Below are 25,489 nucleotides of genomic sequence, written 5' to 3' on the forward strand. Positions count from 1 at the left end.
TACTTGACCCATTGTGTTTACTCTGCCCATGTCTGTCTAATTGCATACCACAGACCCACCATAATGTAGTTAATCTTTATTCTATTACTAAACACATGAGTTGTTTCACTTTTGTTTCGCAAACTTTGGTATAGTCAACATCTTTGTGGATATACAAGATGGGGCAAAAGTAGGTTTATACTCATTTGTATTGAAAATAATACAATAATTAATAATAATACAAGAATAAAGTGTTTTGCATAATCACAACTGTAAACCTACTTTTTTCTTGAGTTTCTTTTTTAAATATATTTTATTGATTATGCCATTACAGTTGTCCTATTTCCCCCCTTCATCCCCTCCCCTCTGCACACCCCCTCCCCCACCATTCTCCCCCCTTTAGTTTATGACCACGTGTCTCAAGTTCTTTAGATTCTATATTTCCCATACTATTCTTGCCCTCCCCCTTATCTATTTTCTACCTACCGTCTATGCTACTTATTTTCTGTACCTTCTCCCCCCTTCTCCTTTCTCCCACTCCCCTGATGCTGATCTTCATTTCTATGGTTCTGCTCCTGATCTAGCTGTCCTCTTAGTTTGCTTTTGTTTTAGGTGTGCTTGTTAATAACTGTGAGTTTGCTGTCTTTTTACTGTTCATCTTTTTTATCTTCTTTTTCTTAGATAAGTCCCTTTAACATTTCATATAATAATGGCTTGGTGATGATGAACTCCTCGAATTTGACCTTGTCTGAGAAGCACTTTATCTGCACTTCCATTCTAAATGAAAGCTTTGCTGGATAGAGCAATCTTGGATGTAGGTTTTTGGATTTCATGACTTGAAATACTTCTTTTCAGCCCCTTCTTGCCTGTAAGGTCTCTTTTGAGAAATCCGCCGACAGTCTGATGGGAAGTCCTTTGTAGGTGACTGTCCCCTTATCTCTTGCTGCTTCTAGGATTCTCTTCTTCATTTTAATCTTGGCTAATGTAATGATGATGCGCTTTGGTGTGTTCCTCCTTGGGTCCAACTTCTTTGGGACCCTCTGAGCTTCCTGGATTTCCTGGAAGTCTATTTCCTTTGCCAGATTGGGGAAGTTCTTCTTTATTATTTGTTCAAATAAGTTTTCCACTTGTGACTGTTCCTCTTCCCCTATAATTTGGATGTTGGAGCGTTTAAAGATGTCCTGGAGGTTCCTAAGCCTCTCCTCATTTTTTCGAATTCTTGTTTCTTCATCCTTTTCTGTTTGGTCATTTTTTCCTTCCTTCTGGTCCACTCCCTTGATTTGAGTCCCAGTTTCCTTTCTGTTACTATTCGTTTCCTGTGCATTTCCCTTCATTTCAATTAGTTTAGCCTTCATATGTTCCTCTAATTTGTTACTAAAATCAACCAGTTCTGTGAGCATCCTGATCACCAGTGTTTTGAACTGTGCATCTGATAGTTTGGCTATTTCTTGGTTCCTTAGAGTTATTGGCTCTGGGGCTTTGAGTTCTTCTTGAGCCATAATGTTTTGGTCTGTTTGCGCCTGTTTGCTGTCTGTTATGTATGAGGGGCCGAGCCATAGGTGTTCACCAGGGTGGGGCAACTCAGTCTCTGGTTTGTGACGCTGTATGTGGGGGTGGGGTCAAAGAGGGGCAATGGCGGTCTCTTCTGTTGCTTCCTGCCGCTGGGGCCTGTGCAGTATGTCTCACTGCTCGCTCCTTCGCCTGGTTTATCTGCGCATGAGTGTGTGACCTCAGTCAGCCTGCCGCCTTGTGCCCTCACTGGGTCTGCCAGTCGCAGCCCCACACCTGGGATCTACCAACTGCCACCTGCACATGGGTTGGTCCAGCTGAGTTGTTCTGCCCAACCCCGCTCCACCAGCCACTGGCTTTGCCCCTCTTACCGGTCTGGCTGAATGGTTTGTTATTGTCAGACTTTCGTATAGTTCAATTTTCTGTATTTTGGTTGCATTTTTGTTACTAAAACTTTGTTGTCTTTAAACTTGGTTGTGTGAGGGGGCACAATGTTTCCATCTATGCCTGCATCCTGGCCAGAAGTCCTCTGTAAACCTACTTTTGCCCCACTCTGTATTCCTGTAAATTTAGGGATATTTTTGTTTAATAAATTTCTAGAAATTAAAATGCTATTCTAGGGTTACAAGCACTTAAAGTTTTAACAGACATTGTCAAAATGTCACCAAAAACTGCATCTATTTATGCTTCCATGTGTATGATAACAGAAATTTTTGTCCATGCTTTTTCACAATGAATCTTTTCTAATCCGTAAGATGAAAAAACATTTTTTTGTCAGAATTTTCAAACACACACTGAGGTAAAGACAACATAACATTGAACCTACATATGCCAGTGCAGAAAGGTATCACTGGCACACTGGGGGAAACTGAAGTGTCTGGTATCAAGGTGAGCAAAGGCCATTGTCCCTTTTCTAAACCCTTCCCCAACAGAGCCACGGAGCTGGCAAGCTGGTGGCATATCTGAGACTCCATCAACCTGGCTAACACTGTTTGACTCTCCTTGGAGATCTCCAGAGACTTTGCTCCACCCAATTTATAGGTGCGCCCAAGCTGCTTTTCCATATGAATGGCTGGTCTTGGCTCCAGCCACACAACTTTCTGAATGCTCCCAAACAAGCAACATCTGGCTTCAGCGAGCCCCAGGTCCAGCACAAGTAGCACCCATCTCAGATTGCTTTATACTTCAGGTTGGGTGCTCTGAGCAAAACACAGGTTCGGGTTGACCTGGGCCTGCACCATCAGGGAAACCCCAGGGTCAGTGCACCAGTGGACTAGTAAAGGCCACGTTGGAACACCACCACCCTGCCCCTGCACAGCTGATCCTCTACAGAGGGCAGATGGTGGTCAGTGGTCACAGCCAGTCATTGCAACTGACTGGCCCTGGTAAATCCTCATTTACCTACCAACAACAACCGCAGCTCAACTACAAAAGGAGGGTGTACTCAGCCCACACAAAGGGAACACCTTGAGTACCCAGCTTGGGTGATAGGGAGGCTGTGCCACTGGACCCTACTGGATACCTACTACATTAGGCAACACTACCAAGACATGGAGACAAAGCAGCTTTGTCTAATACATAGAAACCAACAGAGGGAGGCTGCCAAAATGAGAAGACAAAGAAACAAGGTCCAAATGAAAGAACAGATCAAAAGTCTAGAAAAAGAGTTAAACAAAATGGAGATAAGCGATCTATCAGATGTGGAGTTCAAAACACTGGTTATAAGGATGCTCAAGGAACTTAGGACCTTAGCAGCATAAAAAGGACCCAGTCAAATTGAAGGATACACTAACTGAAATAATGAACAATTTACAAGGAAACAGCAATAGAGCGGCTGAAGCTGAGAATTCAATTAGTGATTTGGAACATAAGGAGGCAAAAAACAACTCTGTAGAACAAGAAGCTAAAAGAACCGAAAAAATGAGGATAGTATAAATAACCTCTGGGACAACTTCAAGAGGTCCAACATTTATATCATAGGAGTGCCAAAAGGAGAAGAGAAAGAGCAAGAAATTATAAATCTATTAATGAAAGAAAACATCCCTAATTTGGTGAAAGAAATAGACATGCAAGTTCAGGAAGCACAGAGAGTCCTAAACAAGTTGGATGCAAAGAAGACCACTCCAAGAAACATTACAATTAAAATGCCAAAGGTGAAAGATAAATGAGAATCTTAAAAGCAGCAAGAGAAAAGAAGTTAGTTACCTAAGGGGAGTTCCATAACACTGTCAGCTGATTTCTCAAAAGAAACGTTGCAGGCTAGAAGGGATTGACAAGATATATTCCAAATCATGGAAAGCAGAGGCCTACATCCAAGATTGCTCTACCCAGCAAAGCTATCATTTAGAATCAAAGGGCAGATAAAGAGCTTCCCAGGTAAGAAAAAACTAAAGAAGTTCACCATCACCAAACCATTATTATATGAAATGTTAAAGGGACTCATTTGAGGAAAAGAAGAATATCAGAACCTATGAAAAATAAAATGACAATAAATACATATCTATTAACAATTGAATCTAAAACACAAATGAGCAAACCAGAAGAATAGAGACAGTCATGGAGATAGAGAGTGTTTTAATGGTTGCCAAACGGTAGGTGAATGGGAGAAATGGGTGAAGAGGTATGGGGATTAGAAGATACAGTATAGCCATAGGAATGTGAGTACAGTATGGGAAATGGACTGGCCAAAGAAATCATATGCGTGACCCATGGACATGAGCAATCATGGGGGTATTGCCTGAAGGAGTGTGGGGTACTAGGTGGCAGGGCAAGGTGGGAAAATCAGGATAACTAATACCATAATCAATAAAATATAAAAAATAAATTGAATGTCATTAAGTTAGGTGGAATTGACATTTAGAAAAACAAAATTAGATTTTCCATTTGGGTATGTATTTTTCTCTATTCAGATCTTCCATGTTTTTGAACTAAAATAGTTTCACACCCTTCTTAGTAAGATTATTTCTAGGCATTTTATATGTTTAGTGTGGTTATTTTATATTTGGTCACAAAATATCTTAATTGTGATTATTGGATTGTGAATATAGAATAGTTTATTTTTGCTCAATTATACCAATCAGTCTTTAAAATAACTATAAACAAAATTGAAATGTATATATTTAAGTATATAAACTTTTAAAATAAGTAGTATTTATGTCACTTATCCATTAATGCAGTGAGTTAGAAATAGTTGAATTAAGGAATGCATATTCTTTTTTTAAAAAACAATTTTATTTAGTTATTTTTCAAGTACAGTTTTTTTGTCTATTTGTCCCATCCCAGCCCCCCCCGCCCCAGGAATGCATATTCTTGAAAAATGATAAATTTATATTTAGTGGTTTATAAAGGATGAAATAATAAAGAAGTCCTTGAAAGTAATAAATTGCTGTTAAAACTATAAATCTTGTAATGAGGTTTTCTTTTTGCATTCCAGTTGGAATTAACTAGTATGATCTTTTATTAGGAAGATATATCCCTCAATATCATTTTTGATTTAAAGACCTATTAAAACTATATATTGTTTTAACTTGGTGCCTTTAAAATTAAAAAGGACAAATGTGTTGGCTTTGATACTGGCTTGCATTCTGTTTATGGATATTGAAAATAGAAGTATTATATTCTTGGCAGATTAGCTTTCATTATTAATTGTTATTTTCTCTTTTGTATTACAGGTTTTGCAGAAGGCATCAAATTAAATCAAGTTCAAATATTCCTTGTGTTCCCAAAGACTTACTGATGATGTCTGAATTTGTGCTTCCAAGATTTATTTTTTGTCTCATTCAGTACTTAAGAGAAGGCTATAATGAACCAGGTATGTTTAATTAATCTTTTTAACGCATCACCTGAGGACATTTGTTTCATTCCTTTTAGAGAGAGAGAAAGGGAGAGAGAATGAGAGAGGAAGGGAGAAAGAAGAACATTGATGCAAGAGAGGAGCATCGGTTTCTTACATCCTGGGCATCTAGACAGGGGATCATGGGTCCCAGACTGGGGCTTGCACATGTCCGTGCTCAGACCAGGGGTCGAACTCACACCCTAGGTTTGTGCCCTGGCTGGGAATCGAACCCACAGTCTTCTGTTTATGGGCTGACACTCCAACTGAGCCACATTGGCCAGGGTGAACCAGGTATGTTTAATCTGTTTTATGTTAGTACTCTTTCAAAGTTCTGGTTAACAAAGTTTAGCATTAATAATGAGGTGAATTTTTTCAGATAGCATCTTTTACTTAACATTTTTAATGAGGTGACTATGAAATACTAAATAAAAACACACCAAATATTAATCAAATAACCTCATAGATACTTTGTAATTGACACAGTTTGACACTGTGCTCCTGGGATCAAAGATGATTTTGATAAAACTTACTTTGCCTTTTGCATGTGAGGAATAATCATTTTACAGGATTAAAGTGACTTTATTTGCAATTATATTCTATTGAGTAGAATAAAGAAGTCCTGGAAATGTTTGAATTTAACTTATATATATATTTATTTATTTATTTAAAAATTTTATATATCTTTAGAAGGGAAGGAGAGAGGGAGAGAAATATCAATGTATGGTTGCTTCTCATGCATCATCTGCTGAAAACTGGCCTGCAACCCAGGCATGTGCCCTGACTGGGAATCGAACCGTGAGCTTTTGGTTCACAGGCCCGTGCTCGATCCACTGAGCTATACCAGCCATGGCTAACTTATATTTTTAGAAGATTAAACTACTCTTTCACCAATATTCATCTCTAACTGTCTATGTCTCTCTTCACTCTTCCCCACTTCTTTGTAGCAGTCTCGTTCCCCTCCATATATAACAACGAATGAGAGTCCAGTGGCTCACTCTCATATCACTGGTAGAATGCATGGTGTAAGCACCATGATACTGTTGAAAAGAGAAAAGATGCATGTAAATTATAGATATTCTTCTTACCTTTTAAGATTTATGCACAATCTTAAAAATATATTTTATTTATTTATTTTTAGAGAGAGGGGAAGGGAAGGAGAAAGAGTGGGAGAGAAACATCAATGTGTGGTTGCCTTTCATGTGTCTCTTACTGGGGACCTTGGCCTGCAACCCAGACATGTGCCCTGACCGGGAATCGAACCAGTGACCCTTTGCTTCATACACCTATGCTCAATCCACTGAGCTGCACCAGCCAGGGCTTAATTCACAATCTTAATATACTTCAGTAAACTATTTGGATTAGGCATTATCTTCAGACTAAAACTAAAAGTTTTTATTGGGACATTGTGGATTACAGACATCCGTTAGTGGTATGAAAGAAATTTATTAATTAATTGTCTTTTATTTTTCTAATAATACTTGCATTTCTGTCATAAAAGGGCTGCATTTTTGCATTACTTTTAGAAATTTTAAATTATTTAATGCTATAAATAATCTTAAGTTTAATTTAAAACTATGCTACACATTTTTTATATTAGGTTTATCCCCCATTTTTAAAGTATGGAGAAATATTACATAGCATCCTCAAACTATCATATCTTCATTGTGAGTGAACACTTTCTTATTTCTACACTTCTAGCAGTCCTTTAAGTACTTCTACTCTTCTCACAGTACATGTTGTAAAATACAGAAAGAAATACTATTTTGATTTAGTTCTGATTTACCCTGTTTTTGAAATGAAGGAACCAGGGACTGGTTGTGTTATTGAACTTGCCTTCTGTATGATTTCTCATAATCACAGAATAATTCAAACAAAAGTGTATTATATTTATTTTTTCTTATGGTGATGTTCAGCAGTTATAAAGGCAGATAACATAGAAGTATAGCTTTTATAATTATCTGTTAGCATTATCTGAAAACATAGAAGAATGAATGGAAGTACTTTTTTGTCATAAGATGAGCTTCATGGACTTAGATTCATGATATTTTCCTCCGTATATAACCATTTGTACTCAGCATAAATTTCATGTGTCTGTGTGAAAAAAAAAAGACTTTAAAATTAAAGAAAGGACTTGAAATTATCTAAGCTGTGGTAATGGAAGTTCAGAGATCTTATGGTTTTACAGTTGCCTAGGATTCCATTTTTCATTTCACCCCACAGACCAATGACTAGTCTCAGAACTTGTGATAGAGCCCTGAGAAACCAAAGCAAAGCAAATGTTAATTAAATATCTCCTGTGTTATGGCCTAAGTCATTGGGGTAGGCAGTAAAGATGAATCACATACAGTATCCATTTTCTACTGAGAAAGTAAGGTTTTTGGTTTGGGCTCCAAGACTCAGAGTTATCTAGAATTATATTCAAAGATTGTCTTTGAACTAGGTGTTAGTTTCTTGGAGGTAGGAACTGTGTCTGGTTTAGTTTTGCTTTTCAGTGCCTATTATGAAGTAGATGCTGAATTAATGAATAAAATTGATGTCCCTGTTCCTGGGCACACAGGGTCCTGTTAGCTCCTTTATGTGCTCTTCTTTTACCTATTTATGGCTAAGCTCTAAATCTCTGTATCCACTTCTTTCTTTTAGACCTCAGTTTCTTTCAAGCATCTTTGCCTCTTAAATATTCTATTTTCAGTTACCGTGAAGTTTCTCTTTTCTCCTATCACTACTAGGCATATATTGCATGTTATTTTAACATTGTTTTAGTAAAATCACTTATGTTTATAAAAGCAGCTATTTTTCACTTTAGTTGCTTTGACCTTCAGCTAACACAAGTCTGTATTTTTGAAATATGATAGAAGATGGGTTATTTGCTACACAGGTTTACATTTAGAGCAGACATGATTTTGTCTAATATTTTTACATTACTCTCAATGTATTTGATTTTGATCTTGTTTTATTTTAGGGAATTGTCTTAACTTTTTCTTAAATACTATCTAATTTTGAAATGATCATACGATTACATTTATATATCTGGAAGTATAGTAGCCTCAAATTGAATGTTTCTTATACAAATTAAGATCATGGTGTGATCCCTTTTCTCATCAACCTTTTCTTACAGGACTGAACTTCTAAACAAGTCTGCCCTTGGCTGGGTGCTGGGTGGATACCTAATTTCTAAATAGAGTTCTTATATTAACTTTTTTTGATTTATAAAATACTGTCATCTCCGTCAGTATAATTTTAAAAGGATAGGGACTTACCTAAGAAGAAGAAGATCAAAACTATGAACAGTAAAATGACAACAAAATCACCACTCTCAACAACTGAACCTAAAAAAACAAAAACAAAAGCAAAAATGAACTAAGCAAACAACTAGAAAAGGAACAGAATCACAGAAATGGAGATCATATGGAGGGTTATCAGCAGGAAGGGGGAGGAGAGAGAATGGGGGAAAAGGGACAGGGAATAAGAAGCATAACTGATAGGTACAAAATAGACAGGGGGAGGTTATGAATAGTATTGGAAATAGAGAAGCCAAAGAACATATATGTACAACTCACAGACATGAACTAAGGTGGGGGAATGCTGATAGCAGTGGGGGTGCAGGGCAGAAGGAAATAAAAACAATTTTTTAAAGTTAAAATGCTGGTATTCTTATAAAAATATTTAAAAAATTAATTATATGTTTTTGTTTCTTTAGCAGCTGATGTACCATCAGAAAAAGACCTTAACAAAGTCCTCCAGCTTTTGGAACCTCAAATTTCCTTTTTAGAAGATCTCACTAAAATGGGAGGGGCAATGCGGTCTGTTCTTACTCAGGTTTTGACAAACCAACAGAACTACAAAGATCTGACTTCTGGTGAGTAAAGTGTTAGAGTAGAAGAATGTTAAAATTTACTTATAATACTATAATTGTTAGAAATTGGGTATTTTACAACTTAAAAGTACAATGTAGATTTTTTTCTATAAGGCTGGAAGTTATTAAGAATACCTTTTATTTTATGGATGAAGAAACCAAACTCCAGAAAAATTAAATGACTGATTCAAGACCTTACAACTAACTTATACTAAAGTTGGGACTAGAACCCAGGTCTCCTAACTTTTGGCGTGACATAATTATAATTATATTCTTTATTCCTTTCCTCAAACAATAACAACAACCGTTTTTATGTTTTCATCTTTGGCATTCTAAACTTTTGGGTCATATGGCCTAGGATTTTATAGTAATGTAGAATTTTAGTTATAAAACATGGAATTGTTGAGTATGTTCTGTGATATACTGTACTGTTAGGTAAAATAGTTTTTACACCTTTAGTTCAGCTCAAATTTATAGTATAATAAATATATCAATTATTTAAAAATCTTGTTATACTTTAAGTAGCCTTCTTTGTGCTGGCTCATAAATAGCATGTTTTTAAAAGTGAAGTTTATCTTGTTTTTTGGTATAATTTTCATGTTTATTGTTAATTACCCATTATGTAAAGATAGTATGTTATATCTGTTTCTTCAACAAATAAGTATCCACTGTGCGTTTGGCTTTGGGCTAGGTATTAGGTATAAATAAAACTGGTAATCCTGTTCCTACTCTTATAAAACTTAGAGGTTAGTGAGTGAGATGACAATAAGACCAAAAAATTGTATAATTGTAAGGTGTAGTAAATGCCATGAAAGGGTAGGACAAGTGTTGTTAAAGACTGACCTAATTTCACTGATGGGGGGATGTGAGGAAGCTTCACAGAGGGGAGGGCAGTTGGGTGATAATGGGGTGGTTAGGTTCCTAGTAGAGGGCATTTTCTGCTTCTGACAGTTGGACTAGCCCTTGTGCCATAAACAACATAAAACTGGAAAGAAATGAAAGACACTTTTTTTCAGGCATTGGACAACAGGCTATACAAGACTGTAAAGCTTCGAGTGAAAGGGAATGTGAGATGAGCCCCACAATTGCCTTGAATCTCTGTCGGGGATAACTTTTCGCCTGTACTGTGGCAGGCTGGATGGAAACAGAGCATGGTGGTCCAGCTGTACTAGGAAGGCAGAGATCACATTTTAGGACAGATGGAACAGCTGGAAATTGCAGTCTCGGGGGCAGAATGCCAAGTAGAAGTGGGGCAGGTTGATGAGGGATCCCTGAATGTGCTTGGCTGAGGAATGAGAATACATACGAACAGAATGAGATTACCTTAGGCTAACTAGAGAGTGATTGCTATCTCTATTGCTAGAGAGGGGTTGAAAGCAGCATAGAAATAGTAGAGGTTATGCAGTATTCAGGAGACATTGGAGTTTCAGTCCAATCAGATCACAGATTCCTTATTAATACCCCAGGCGTCTAGCTGAGACAGAAAGCCAAACCTTGGAGTAAGCGCTAGTCTAGGTCAACCTTAATGAACTCTAAACCCCTGCCAGAATCTGCAAGGAAGATAGAGCTTAGAGATTATTCCTGTCAGTTTAGAGGGGATTATTCCTGTCAGTTTAGAGGGGATTATTCCTGTCAGTTTAGAGGGTCTTTAGAGAACCTTAGCTTTCCACAGATCTGCTCTTTATCAAAGTGTGAAACCAAACATTCATGAGTTCTAGGCAATCAGGTTGTTAATTGAACTGTTTTCTAGAATTAAGATGAATACTCTTCATAGGAAGAGAACAGAATCTGGAATATTCTGTAATGTGTCATTAGAATTTCTACTATATAACAAAAACTGCTGGACGTTCAAGAAAATAAGAAATTGTGCACCAAGAAAAAGAACGGTGAATGGAAAATGACCTTGAAATAGCATAGATATTGGATTCAGCAGATAGAAATATTAAAGCAATTATTATAAATACATTTAAGAAATTAAAGAAGAATCTATTCAAAAATTATGATTCAAGAGGTAAGAATCTTAGCAAAGAAATATACACAATAAAAGTCTAGAACTGAAAATTACTGTAGAGTACAATAATTTAACTGAAAAAAATTTACTGGACGGATTTAGCAGCAGACTGGGGAAAGTAGAAAGATTCAGTGAATTTGGCCCTGGTGGAGTAGCTTGGTTGGTTAGAGTGTCATTTCGATATGCCGAGGTTGTGACTTTGATTTTTGGTCAGGGCACATACAAGAAGCAACCAGCGAATACACGACTAAGTAAAAAAACAAGTCAGTGTTTCTCTGTCTCCCTTTTTCTCTTTGCTTTTCTCTTTCTAAAATCAATACAAAATACAAAATTATTTTTAAAAAAGACAGTGAATTTGAAGACAGATCAATAGATTATTTGATATGGAGAACAGAGAGAAAACACAGCAGAACATCAAGGATCTGTTAGAATCAGATGACCAAGCATCAGGACACGTGGGTGGAAATTGGGGCAATAAAGAACATTTGGGGAAATCACGAATAAAATTCCCCAAGTTAGATGAAAAAATATAGACTTACTGATCCAAGATGCTTCATGAACCCCAACAGGATAAATATAAAGACTATCACACCAGGCACTTCCTAGGTACCATACATTGGGACCAGCATGTGGGAGTATGTATGGGTGAGAAAGAGCTTATTTTTTAAAAAAGGGAGTAAAAATGGCTGAAATGGAATGAATGTACGGGGACAGTGGCACAGAAAAGGCTACTGTGTTAGGCTAACTCCGGATTAGGTAGGTGCTCATGGGCCATGTAAGATTTTATATATCATTTTTCTCAGGCTTGTTGTGAGGAATTAATGAAATACATTTTGTTAACTAAAAGTTATTAAAAATTTCATTTATCTTATTGACATAAATATTTGACTTTCATTATTCAGGAGACACTTAGTCATTTATTATATAGGGCCCTATGAGTTTTTTATTTTTTGTAAACTAATTATGGTTGTTTTTAATATGGAATGTGACTTGAAGGATGAATATTTCTATTTGTTTAATTGTGTTGGAAGTTTTTTTTTCTTAAGCTCAGAGAGAGTGTACAAAACTTTTCTTGCAATTACCGAGGGTAGCGAAGAGAATAAAGAAAAGCTCATCAGGACTTCCGCCAAGATGGAGGTTTAAGGTGGATGTGCCTGCCTCCTCTCACAACCAAGTTTAAGGACAACTAAATATTAGCATCGGAGAACACAACCAGAACACGGAAAACTGAACTTTTCGGAAGTCCGCAAACAACAAATTCTTCGGCCCGGCCGGTAAGGGGCGAAACCGGCGGGCGGCGGGTGAGGAGTTACAAAGGAGAACTCGATCGACCCGGGCGCGGGCGCGGAAACCAGACGCGCGACTTTTCGGAAGTCCGCAAACAACAAATTCTTCACCCAGCGACCTGGGACTCCAAGGCGCCGCTTCTCTCACTTAAAGGGCCAGAACAGACCAAAAATGTCGCAGGGGGTCCTCAAAGTCCCGGAGATAAATCTAAGTGACGAAGAGATAGCAAATCTCTCAGACGCACAGTTTAAAACACTGGTCGTCAGCTTCCTCACAGATCTGGTGGACTATAGCCACAAATTAGAGAAACATATGAAGGCTAAATTAAGGGAAATGAATGGAATTCCACAGGAAACCCATAGAGATGAAAAAAAAACTGGGACTCAACTCAATGGAGTGAACCAGAAGGAAGAAAAAATGATCAATCAGAAAGGAATGAAGAAATAAGAATTCAGAAAAATGAGGAGAAGCTTAGGAACTTCCAGGACATCTATAAACGCTCCAATATCCGAATTATAGGGGTACCAGAAGGGGGAAAGACACAACCACCAGTGGAAAAACTATTTGAACAAATAATAAAAGAAAATTTCCCCAATCTGGCAAAGGAAACAGACTACCAAGAAATCCAAGAAGCCCAGAGAGTACCAAAAAAGTTGGACTCAAGAAGAAACACACCAAGGCATATCATAATTACATTAGCCAAAATTAAAACGAAGGAGAGAATCCTGGAAGCAGCAAGAGCTAAGGGGATAATCACCTACAAAGGAGTCCCCATCAGGCTGTCAGCAGATTTCTCAAAAGAGACCTTATAGGCAAGAAGGGGCTGGAAAGAAATATTCCAAGTCATGAAAACTAAAGACCTACAACCAAGATTGCTCTACCCAGCAAAACTTTCATTTAGAACGGAAGGACAGATAAGGTGCTTCTCAGATAAGACCAAATTCAAGGAGTTCATCATCACCAAGCCCTTATTATATGAAATGTTAAAGGGACTTATCTAAGAAAAAGAAGTTAAAGAAACATGAACAGTGAAAGGACAACTAGCTCACAGTTATTAACAACCACACCTAAAACGAAAGCAAACTAAAAGGACAGCTAGATCAGGAGTGGAAACATAGAAATGAAGATCTCAAGTAGGGTTAGCAACAGGGGAGTGGGAGGAGAAGACGGGGAGAGAAGGTACAGAAAACAAGTAGCATAGACAGTAGATAGAAAATAGATGGGGGGGGGGCAAGAATAGTATAGGAAATACAGAACCTAAAGGACTTGAGACACATGGACACAAGCTAAAGGGGGGTAATGGGGGGGTTGGGGGGCAGGGTGGAGGGGAATGAAGGGGGGAATAGAACAACTGTAACAGCATAAACAATTCAAAAAAAAATAAATTTATTTAATTAAAAAAAAAAAGAAAAGCTCATCAAATACTAAAAAAACTCATTTATATATTTTTATTATCAGAGAGATTCAGACCTTAATTTATTAAGGTATACAGTCTGCCTAAGAGGTGGCAAATGCCATGGCAAATTTGGCTTTCATACAGAATAATTTTTTCTTTAAAGATACTTTCAAATATCAGTGTTTTCATTTACTATTATCCATCCTCCATAGTAAATTTAAAAACAAAACAATGGAAAAGAATTGGCAAAAATTAATAAACTAAAATGCTAAACCGAAAGATCTAGGATTATTTAATTCTCAGGCCTAAACTTTTCAGTATTTTTTGGAATTAGTTTTAACTGATACTTCTGTAGAAATTGTGCTTTTAATTTCTTTTTTTAAAAAGATTTTATTTGCCCTGGCTGGTGTAACTCAGTGGATTGAGCGCAGGTCTGCGAACCAGAGGATCGCAGTTCAATTCCCAGTCAGGGCACATGCCTGGGTTGCAAGCCAGTTCCCTGCAGGCCAGTTCCCAGCAGGGGATGCACTAGAGGCAACCATACACTGATGTTTCTCTCCCTCTCTCCTTCCCCTCTAAACATACATACATACATACATAAATAAATAAATAAATAAATAAATAAATAAATAAATAAATAAATAAATAAATAAAATAAAAAAAGATTTTATTTTATTTATTTTAGAGAGGAGAAAGGAGAGAGAAAGGGAGGGTGAAAAACATCAATTTGTGGTTGCCTCTCTCATGCCCCCTACTGGGGATTTGGCCCACAACCCAGGCATGTGTCCTGATTGGGAATTGAACCTGTGATCCTTTGGGTTATAGGCTGGTGCTCAATCTACTGAGCCACACCAGGCAGGATGCTTTTAATTTCTTAAGTGTGATCATAAAAAGCCTAAAAAACAGGAATGAGCAGTAATTTCAGTTGTAATATTTTAAAATTTCACTCGGGCATCATCTTCTCTAGGAAGCCTGTTCTAAGTACTCTGCTCTGGGTAAGTTGGCTACATAGTATCATGAGAACAGATTGTCAAACCAAATGGTGAAGTCTGCTACATAATTTTCTTTTACCATATTATCTCTGCCATATTATCCTACCCACATGTCCTGATGTTTGATCATCTAACTCTAAGTAGATCCTTGAGAGTCTGCTGTGCCTTTCTCTGCCACCAATTTTCTAGTTCCTTGAGGGCAGAACTCATGCCTTATTAATCTTTGCACTCTCTGTGTCTTGCATATAATTTCTGGCATATTTTAGATGTTCAGTTACCTAGTAGATTTCATTATTTGTTGTAAACATGCCATACTTTCTGGGATTTTTAATGCCAAACATGAGCACAAAAATGTATGAAGCTATTTTATATCATTCATTCTAAGGTTCTCCCTTCATTAGCATATTCACATATTTTGTATATGTATCTATTAGTGACTGAGTTGGCTGTACTTAGATTTAAAATGGAATATTTTAATCTTATTTTAAATTTGTTTTAAATATTAGGTCTTGGAGAAAATGCTTGTGCAAAGAAAAGCCACGAAAAGTACCTTATAGCTTTGAAGAGCTCTGGACTTACCTACCCTGAGGATAAACTCGTCTATGGTATACAGGAGCCGTCTGCTGGCACTAGCACTCTGGCAGTTCAAGGTTTGTCTAAATATTTAATTTGGACAATGGTAACTTTGCTATATTAAAACCCCAGTAAACTTTACACATTGTTGTAGAAATTTAAATGTGTCATTTTTTTGTAAGGAAAGTAATAAAAGTTGTAAAAATTTAGAAACCAGAAAAATAGATTAGCTAAAGAAGATATTTTTCTTAAATGCAATTTGGTTAGTTTATTAAAGTTCTAGTTCTAATTAGTAAAGAATATAGCAGTTGGTATATTTAAGAGTAGTAAACCATGAGCAAAAAGGAAAAAGGACTCACGGACATGGACTACAGCGTGGTGATTGTGGCAGTGGGGGAGGAAGGTGTAAAGGTAATGGACAGAAATACAATAAAAAATGAAAAAAACTAAAAGGAAAGATACTTCTGAAACACCATTTGCAATGATTAAATTTGGGTTTTCCTGGAGATTTCCTATCAAAGTATAAAGTATTAGCTTCAAATTTATTAAAGATAAATGTTGAGCTATGGCCAAGTGGCTCAGCTGGTTGGAATATCACCCTGTTCACCAAAAGGTTGCAGGTTCGATCCCTGGTCAGGGCACATATGGGAGGCAGCTGATTGATGTTTCTCACTCACATCACTGTTTCTCTCCCTCTCTCTAAAATCCATGAATATATTCTTTGGTGAGGATTAAAAAAAAGATAAATGTTGAAATCTGCCAAGATAACTGTTAGAATGAGGTGTCTTAATGTAACAAAACTTAGCTTTTGATATTATTATATAGGAAAAAAATTTTAAGTAGAGCATTATGTAACAACTATGAAGGGTAACTTTGTTTTTTTTTTCCCAAAGGTTTTGCAGGTGCAACGGGGACATTGGGGCAACTAGATTCTTCAGATGAGGTGAGATTTAAAATTCAAATTTTTAAAAAATAGAATTTAAAAAGTTTTAGAACTACAGATTTATGGTTATTATCCAGCTTAAGTTCTTCATTTTGTAGACAAGGACACTGATGCTCAGAATGGAATAACTTAGCTATCGCACAATTACCGAGGGACAGAACAAGAACTACTACAGCTGGAGCTTTACTTGTTTGTAATTGATCGCTCTTCTGTCAACTTAGAAATGGGAGGTAGAAAGAGAGAGAAGTTTTTCCTTGGAAGATATCCCCAGATTTATCCAAATTGCTCTTTATATGTACAATGAAATTGTCTTAAGAAATGTAGTGAAGTCTAGAATAATTTATTAAAAGAATATGGAGTGTAAGTGCTTCTCTAATACCATAATAAAATTATATGTAATATGTCAAGGATTATTTTTAAAAGTACTGGGAAATAGACTGTCAATTTGAAATTTCAATTTTTATAGTGTTTATTAATATAGTTAATATTTCTAATAAGTCCTTATAACATTACTGTTTGTGGTGAGGTAGAATGGTTTCTCAAAAGCCAAAATATGAGAATACTTAGTTGAACATGAGTGGTGCGTGTGCACTTCCTCGGGTAAAGCCGGCAGACAGGAAAGGAGTTTCTACTTGTATCTATTTCCGGTAGAAACTTCAGAAAACTGTTACATAATGAAATGGTTTGGTGATGTTATTAAACCATGATTAAATAATCTAAAATATCTTGACATGATCTAGAAAAATCTATAATTTTATGTTTGTATTTACATGGCTGATTAAAACCTTCATATCATTTTAGCACGCCTAACAATATGCATCTAACACCCTTGCTAACAATTCTACTTTAATTTCATGAATTGGATTTGGTATCTGGGCAAGTGGAAAGCTGATCTTCAACACAAGAAAGCTGTCTTCTTTCATGTTTAGGAGAGAAATAACATTCATTTTGTTTTGGCCTAAGCTCTCTGGATTACCTTTGAAATTGCCAGTGGAGATTTTCTTCGTGCATAATTGCATTGCAACAACGCCATATTTTACAATAAGGTGCTAAAAGGAGATCTTTTGTGTGCATGGGTCAAGAAGCTTTTAAATCTCTTCTACAAATTCCTAGGCGAATATCAGAAGATTTGAAATATGTTTTTAGTTCATTATCTTTCCTTCTAATCTGTCCTTCTTAGATCCTTTCTTCTCTTCATTCCTCTTAGATTCTTTGTTTCAGCAACTTCTGTGTTATATGTATAATCATTTGTTCCTTAATTATGATTATGGCTTAGTGCGAATATCATAGTAAAACTTTTTTGATGGTGATAGCTTTAGAATATTTCATGTCAGCGCCTATCCTCATAATACAATATTTTTGTGATAGTAGCTGAGATTTACTTTTAGAGCATGTAATGTGTATTTAACTTATATATTTAAAAGTAGTTTAGATTCTGTGATCTTTAAATCATATTTTATAATCAGGATTATGTTTTTAGAATAATCCTAGAATTATGAATTAGAATTTGAGTCTAATTCAGGGTACTTTATCGTTTATATATTACGCTTTCTAGTTGGGAAGAAAATGGGGTCATTTGGGCATTTGAAATCTTAAGAATTTGAGGTAACATTGTTATTGGAAGTAGACTGAGGGATATCTGCTTTAGTTTTTCTTTAAGAGATACTTGAACTTTAGAGTTAGGGAGACCTGAGTTTAATCTTGTCGTATAATGTCACTATGTTTTTTGCTATATTATTTTACTTTTGAACATCAATTTCCTCATGACAAAATGATGATAATTCTAATGTCAGGATTAAATATGATAACTATGTAAAGTACCTATCATGGACCAGACACAAATCAGGCTTTTGATAAATATTTTCATCCTGATCATTTATATGTAGAAGGGGTCCAAGTATTTGAATTTTTGAACTCTGTGGCTTATATTACAGATATTTCTCCTCATCTTTCTAGAGGAATTAGTTTACTAAAGCATGGTTTAAAAGTGATGAAGTTTATCTTTAAAAGTGTAATTAAAAATTAAGTAAAGAATGCACAAATGAATACATGGTAGTTGTTTTGCCAGACAATTCAGATAAAATAAAAATTCCCCCTCTCCCCTCCTCCCCCACCCCAGTTGCTCTCCCTCCTCTAGGTAACTACAATTACCAGTTTGGATGTCCTGGATAGACCATTTTCTACGTAGTTAAAGAACTGTGTGCCTATAGAAAAGGCACTATAGAAAAGTATACATTACTTTGTGTCCTGTTATTCCCTCTATAATGTTTGTGCAAATCCATCTCTGTCAGTACTTTTCTTTCCATTTACTGTATAGTATTGTGAAATATGGATAAACTGCAGTTTATCCAATCCTTTTCTTAATTTTCAGTTTTTTAATTGAAGACAATGCTTGCATTTTTGGTGCAGACGTGCATATAATTCACTAAGTTGTAGAATTGGTAGGTTGTAGGGTATGCATATTTTGAATTTTAATACATTGTATTTCTTTGTGAGTATAAAAGTCATACACAAATATTTAAAGTGATAAATATGGAAAAGTGTCACAGTAATATTTTATTGTACAGGGGCATTCATAGAAGAGTTTTAGTGATGAAGTCAGGCAATTTTCTGTTTTAAGATTGTGATCATAGTTGTTTATACAAAAACATAGTCATTTGTTTTATTGATTTATGTACTACAAAGTGTTTTTTTGGTTCTGAACACATTTCAGATCTTGAGTTAGGAAAAGTCATGTAATATAACAAAGCAAAAATGAGAATGGGGAGGAGGCAATCAAAAGGTTATAAAAATTAAAAATGCTAGAGCTAAAAGTGACCTTAAAGTCCATCTTGCCTGACTTACTTTCTTACAGAGGAGGAGGCTGAATTCCATAGAATTAACTAATTCACTCAGGCTAGTGACATTCTTCTAGTTAGTTGTAGAGTTGAAAATTGAGATTAGGTCTCCTATCTGTTGGTCTAGAGGTTTTTCTGTAAAGTGAATAAACCACTGTTCTGATTACTATTGCTATACAGCAATTTTGTCCTAAACTAGCTTAAAACTACCATCTTGTTTTCCTCACAATTTTATGGCTTAGGAATTTGGGAAGGGCAGCTGGGCACTTTTTGCTTGGGTTATCTCATATGATTCCAGTTAGTTGTTGGCACAACTGCCGTCATCTGAAGGCTTAGCCGAAACAGAGATTTAGATGGCAAACGGCTGGCAGTTGATGCTGCCAGAGAGCTCAGCTGGCTGTTGACCAGACTGCCTGCATGTGGCTTCTCCAGCCTGGTGATTTCAAGTTCTTGGATTTCTTACACAGTAACTGGCTTCTCCTGGCGTGCGCAGCCCAAGAGCAGAAGCTGTAGAGTGTAGCCTGAAAGTGACATGGTGTCACTTCCACTGCGCCCCATTAGTTTGAGTGAGTAGCCACAGTGAGCCCAGATTCAGTGGGAGGGGACATAGAGCCCACCTCTCAATGGGAAGATTGTCAAATAACTTGTAAACATGTTTTAAAACTTTCACAAACTGGTTGTGACATTTGCCACTCATTTCCTTGGATTATTTTATTACCCTGTAATGACTAGTGATTATAGCTAAAAACACAACAATTGATTATAGATATTTCCATATATTTCAACGGTGCTTGTATGTTGGGAAAAACTACAACATGATAGTGAAATACCAGTGTAGTCAGAAATGGCTCCTATAGAGTTTTAATTAAAACTAAAGTTTTTTTGTAAGTATAATAGTTACTCTTTTACATCGAGAGAATAAAAACCTACAAGATTATAAGATTTTTTATTTTTAAAGTTGATCTTTACCTTTGTAAAGGAGAAGGGAATACACTATAATTTTATGAACCCTTATTGCAGCTTAAGGAACAATATATACTTTTGAGTGTAATAATGAAATAATGAAATTATTGTAACTCTTTGTTTCGTTTCTTCTTGGGGGTCTTTACTCCTGTTCTGCTTTTATTAATGGAAAACATTATTCTATTAGGATTCTATGGAGTGACCTACATATAAAAAATTCTGTTTGGGGCTAAGTATCATAAATAAGAGAACATTAATTGAATTTTGGAGTGACTTATTTAGAGAGAAAATGTAAGAATTTCTACCCAATCACTTAAAAACGAATGTCATTAATATTTTAACTATATTGTACCTATATTCTTTTCAAATAAGTTTTTACATATATTACTTAAAATGATAAAAATGCAAGCAATAATTTAATAAAGAATGAGTAGATAAAGGAGAAAGTAGATTTAGAGATAAGGTAGATGGGAAGAGTGTAACAGAAAGGTATCCAGTTACTGATGTTCCTGAACAAATACTTATTTTATGCCATTTACAAATTTCAGGAAGGCTTTTATAGTCATATTGCTTGTTTTTGCAACTGTAGACACAATGGTGTGTAGCTTTTCGTATTTATATTTGAAATTTAGTGAAGGGTTGGATCCGGCTTGAAGATCGGAATTTCTGTGACTATATCCTACCAGCCCCTGGAGCTACTGAACAAACCCTTTTCATGGTTTCATTCTTATAACTTAACAAATTATAGAAAAGGAAGAAAGGATGAGAAGAGGGTAGTGGCATCTTAATTATTACAGAGGAAATTCTAACAATTAAAAATATGCTGTAACTTAGAACTTAGGATAGGAAGAGACCCTAGAGGTAATCTAATTTACTATTTCTTTTCAAAAAAATGATTAAACAAATTTGAAACTGTAACTGCAACCATATGTCTTTCAATTGCAAAGAGTTTTATTTGAATGAGTGTACATATTACAGTCGACTTAATGTTATTCATACAAGTTGTGTCAGATATTTGTCCCCACTGTCCCTGGAATAACAGGGACATTATGTACTCAGCAGTGCTATTTATACCCATGACATTCTTCACACTACTTATTCTTTTTTTGTGTAGCTCATATGAAATAACAGTAGAATATGTTTGTGTTGGATAGAACTAAAAAAGAAAAGAAAATAAGAACACATTTTAACTTTGAGGTGTTTTTAAATTTAAATATATGTTTATTTTTATTTAGATTTATTTATAAACATCAGATAAATTATTTCAAAAAAAATTATTTCCAGAGTTGTATGTACGTACATCTAATTAGAGAGTTTCTCAGAAAAAATAAGATCTTTTAGATTAAAATGACTTTTCAAGGAAAGGTTATGTTCACTGTGGCCATTGTCATAAGTAGTGTCATTTAAAATATGACCTGTTCCTTTGAAACTATAAAAATATGAATATCCACTGTAGAAAAAATTAAAAAAGAAAACAGTTACCTTTGGCCATACAATCAAAGGCAACCCTTAAAAATTTTTTTTATTGTGTGTTCATTTCTGGTCTTTTTCTGAATACTTTTACATATTTGAGAAATAATTATGTTATTTCTTAGAAAAAAACTAAGTTATTGTTAGATATGCCTTCAATATTTTTGCCTTTATTCAAGACAGACTCCAGATGAACAGTTAAAACTAATTTGTCAAAACTTGTACCTAAAGAAGGATGATTAAAATTGAAAGTCAGAGATGCTTTTCATAAATGAATAGATAAAAGTAACTGACTTTAGAGATATAAGTTTTAATTTTAATTTTTAAAAAGTCATTTATTGATTTTTAGAGAGAGGAAAAGGGGGGGAGTAGGGAGAAAGCAAGCAAGCGAGCCAGAGAGAGAGAGACATCAGTTTGTTGTTCCACCTGTTTATGCATTCATTGGTTGATTCTTGTATGTGTTTATGCATTCATTGGTTGATTCTTGTATGTGTTTATGCATTCATTGGTTGATTCTTGTTGTTCCACCTGTTTATGCATTCATTGGTTGATTCTTGCATTCATTGGTTGATGGGGGATTCAACCTGCAGTCTTGGAATATCAGGGACAGACTTCTAACCAATTGAGCTACCTGGCCAGGGATGTTTTAATTTTAATTTACTAGTTATCATAAATTACATTAATGGTTAAGGGTGGGGTAGAGAATCATTGAAATGTTTAGGGAGGGACCTTAGAAATATCTAATACATTTCTTTTTCAGTGTAGGAATTGATTTTACAGCATTTCTGACAACTGGTCAGCCTCTCTATAAAACTTCCAGTGGTAAGAAGCGTGCCCACTTTAAGAGGCAACTTGTTCCTTTGTTTGATAGCTCTCATTGGAAGTTCTTCTCAATACTGTGTTAAATATCATTATTTTCACATTTCTTGTTCCTCCCCTAGGATAATTTTTATTTTGACTTCCATATGCCACCCCTTTAAATAGTTAGCTTTAATTATTTAATATTTTTTGCTCTACATGTGCCTTTCACTTATGCACTCCTTTTGGTGATCTGTGATCTGACTCGGCATACTACAGTGGCACATTTTTGGGTGAGCACACTGTGCCTTTGTTAAGGCCCAGTACTCTTTGTTGGCCTTTTAGCAGCTATGCTAGATTGTTGGCATGTGCTCCAGTGGTCAAATGAAATGTCTAGGATTTTTTCCCTCTCAAACTTACAACTGACAAGTTAGAGCTCTCTCTGTACTTGTAGAGTTGATGTAAAGCAAACAATCTCAGGTTACAATTTTATCCTATTACTCTAATCTCTCAAGATCTCAGTTGGATTTTGTATTTATAACCTGATATATTAAATATTCCTTTTAGCCTTGTGCATTCTGTACTAACCTTCTTTGAGTATTGTTTTAATCTGTCTTTTTGTGTAGCTCATATTTTTTACATTTGTCTAGTAAATCTATCAGAGAAAGAAAGATGATTTTCATTGAGAAGCCATTTGTTGATTTTTCAGGCTTAGAGTTTGAATCTATTTTTTTTAAATCTTGTTTTGGATTTATATACATATTTTGTGCCTGAAACACATGTGACGTTGTTTTCTACCTTTCTGTCCATGGACTAGTTAAAGTCTGGAAAGTGTTCTTAAGAGCTGTGCAGTTGCCGTCTGGGTTGAGATTATCCTTGATTTATTTACGGTTCTGCCTCTTGGGACACCATCTTCTCCTAGGGTTCTGTATTGCTTCCTTATGGATAAATGGGAAGAACTGTAACTTCCTTTGATGGATTTGGGGTAGGGTGGGATATTGTGGTCATGATAACTGCATTGTTTTTGTCTTTCTTGATGCCTAAAATCCGCACAGCTTAGACGTGTTCCTGTTCATTAAAAATATTGTTTTAATGCCTTCTGGTTGAGTTTCTCAAAATAAAAATACTGTTCTTTCTCAACATATGGAACTTGTAATAGATTACACAGTAGTCCATTATCTTGAGAAGATTGTTGCAATTACGATTGGAAATCAAAAGTAGTATTTAACAATATTAACTTAGAGCTACAATCCACATTCATTATTGAATAAAGAGAAAATAGATACTAACAAAAGATAATAAAATTACCTATTATTATCACTTAGAGGTGACTTTCTGTAAACATCTGTATTCTAACATGTTTATACAAGGGTAGGCAAAAGTAGGTTTACAGTATGATTATGCGAAACAGTTTATTCTTGTATTATTATTTATTCATTGTTGTATTATTTTTCATGTGAACAACTATAAACCTACTTTTGCCAACCCAGTATATAGTATATTTTAGTGGCTTCATGCTGTACATGCTATTCTATACCCTACTTTTTTCACTAATGGTAGTTTGGGACATCTATAACAAGGAGTATATTTTAACATATTATTTGTGTATATTAAGAATACTTAAATGGTTTTATACTCTATATTTTATTCCACATATGAGATCCCTTTCTCATTTATAATAGTTTTTTAACATCTCTCTGGTCACAATTAGCTCTAGTGTTGTTTTTCCTCATAGGGTACAGGTGTGCTATAATTTACCTGGTCCCCTGTTGTTGGAAGCCAAAGGTTTTTTTTTGCTATTATAAATAACATGTGATGAATACTTATGCATATAGTTTCTACTCACTTATCTGATTATTTGTCTAAGATAAAATCCTGGAATTGTAATTCTGTTCCAGTGATAAATATAAAGACTTATGTGTATTGACAAATTGCCATTCAAGGAAATTGTACTGCTGTGCACTCTCACCAGCAGTGTTCAACAGGACCCACTTTCCTGCCAGTTCAGGCGGACATGATCCCCTTTCTTAGCTGCGGTTGCTGTATACTTTGGTGTCCAGACCAGCTTACTGGTCTGTGTTTACAGGCTTCCGTTGTGCCTTTGCTTATGCTGTCTTCTTTTAGAATTACTTTCCCCTTCTTGGCCTGGTTAGTTTTACTTATCCTTTAGACTTTATACAGCTGGGAAATTTATAGAACTTTGTATTTCCGTGACCATTGCTTGATCAAGGTTATTCTTTTCATAGGAAGTTTATATTTGAAATAATGAAGTAATGCTAACCTGGGATATAACATAGTTTTTCCAAATTTGTCTTTTCTCTCAAGGCTGAGTTTCCTAAATGGTTATTCGCTAAAATCTCCAACTTAGGAATTACCTAGGCCTTGTGGCATGATTTTACATTCTTATGTCTGTTTTCTATCTTTTAAGGCTCCAAATTTTATTCTGGTTGAGTTTCTTCAGTGGCAAGGGTGAGGGTAGCGGAGGTGAAGGATAGTGTAGTTTGACTCTCAGTCTACTGCTGGGCAGATTGCCAAGGAGGCCTTGGCAAAGTTGGGGATTAACAGGGAAGGCACATTGAAGTGCTCAGTAAATTGAATGACTGAGCTAAGTGGTAGCTCTGGAAAGCCCCAGACTGGCCCTGAGGACTGATGCTGGACTTGATAGAAACCTGAAGACTGCCATGCACAGGCCAAGGAAACTGTACCAGTAGATAGAACAGCAACACGAAATTGAGGCTACTTTTCTGCTTTGAAGATTTGATGGGCTCTACTTGAGAAGTCTGGGAATTTGTATTACAGTTCTAACATGCCACCAACGCCATTGTTAACACAGCAGACTATATGCCAAAATACTACCACATATGTCTTTATAATACCAGTTGGGTCATATATGTTTGGAAAATAGGAAGAAATTGGATTCATTTGCAATCTTTCCTGTTTAGGAGAGCTGGGGAAATGGAGTAGAATGGTAATCTTTAGCTGGAGGAGGAAAAAGCTGGAAATCAACTACAAACAGCAAGTGCCTCTTCAGCAACACTTTAAA

At 35.7% G+C, this 25,489-nt stretch overlaps 1 protein-coding gene across 6 annotated transcripts in view; it reads left to right on the forward strand.

Moving 5' to 3' along the window:
* Nucleotides 1–25,489, forward strand: part of UBR3 (ubiquitin protein ligase E3 component n-recognin 3) — a 192,857-nt gene that overhangs the window by 34,031 nt on the left and 133,337 nt on the right. For 4 of the 6 annotated variants that reach the window (XM_053665019.1, XM_053665021.1, XM_037140665.2 and 1 more), the window contains exons 2-5: nt 5,160–5,299; nt 9,021–9,179; nt 15,369–15,512; nt 16,329–16,378. In XM_053665019.1, the coding sequence (XP_053520994.1) occupies nt 5,160–5,299; nt 9,021–9,179; nt 15,369–15,512; nt 16,329–16,378 (493 nt within the window). The remainder of the gene's footprint in view (nt 1–5,159; nt 5,300–9,020; nt 9,180–15,368; nt 15,513–16,328; nt 16,379–25,489) is intronic. The other 2 variants (XM_053665020.1, XM_037140666.2) reach the window with 1 other exon arrangement.

This window comes from Artibeus jamaicensis, unplaced genomic scaffold (genome assembly GCF_021234435.1).
Source record: "Artibeus jamaicensis isolate MK-2021 breed Jamaican fruit bat unplaced genomic scaffold, CSHL_Jam_final contig_391, whole genome shotgun sequence".
NCBI lineage: Eukaryota > Metazoa > Chordata > Mammalia > Chiroptera > Phyllostomidae > Artibeus > Artibeus jamaicensis.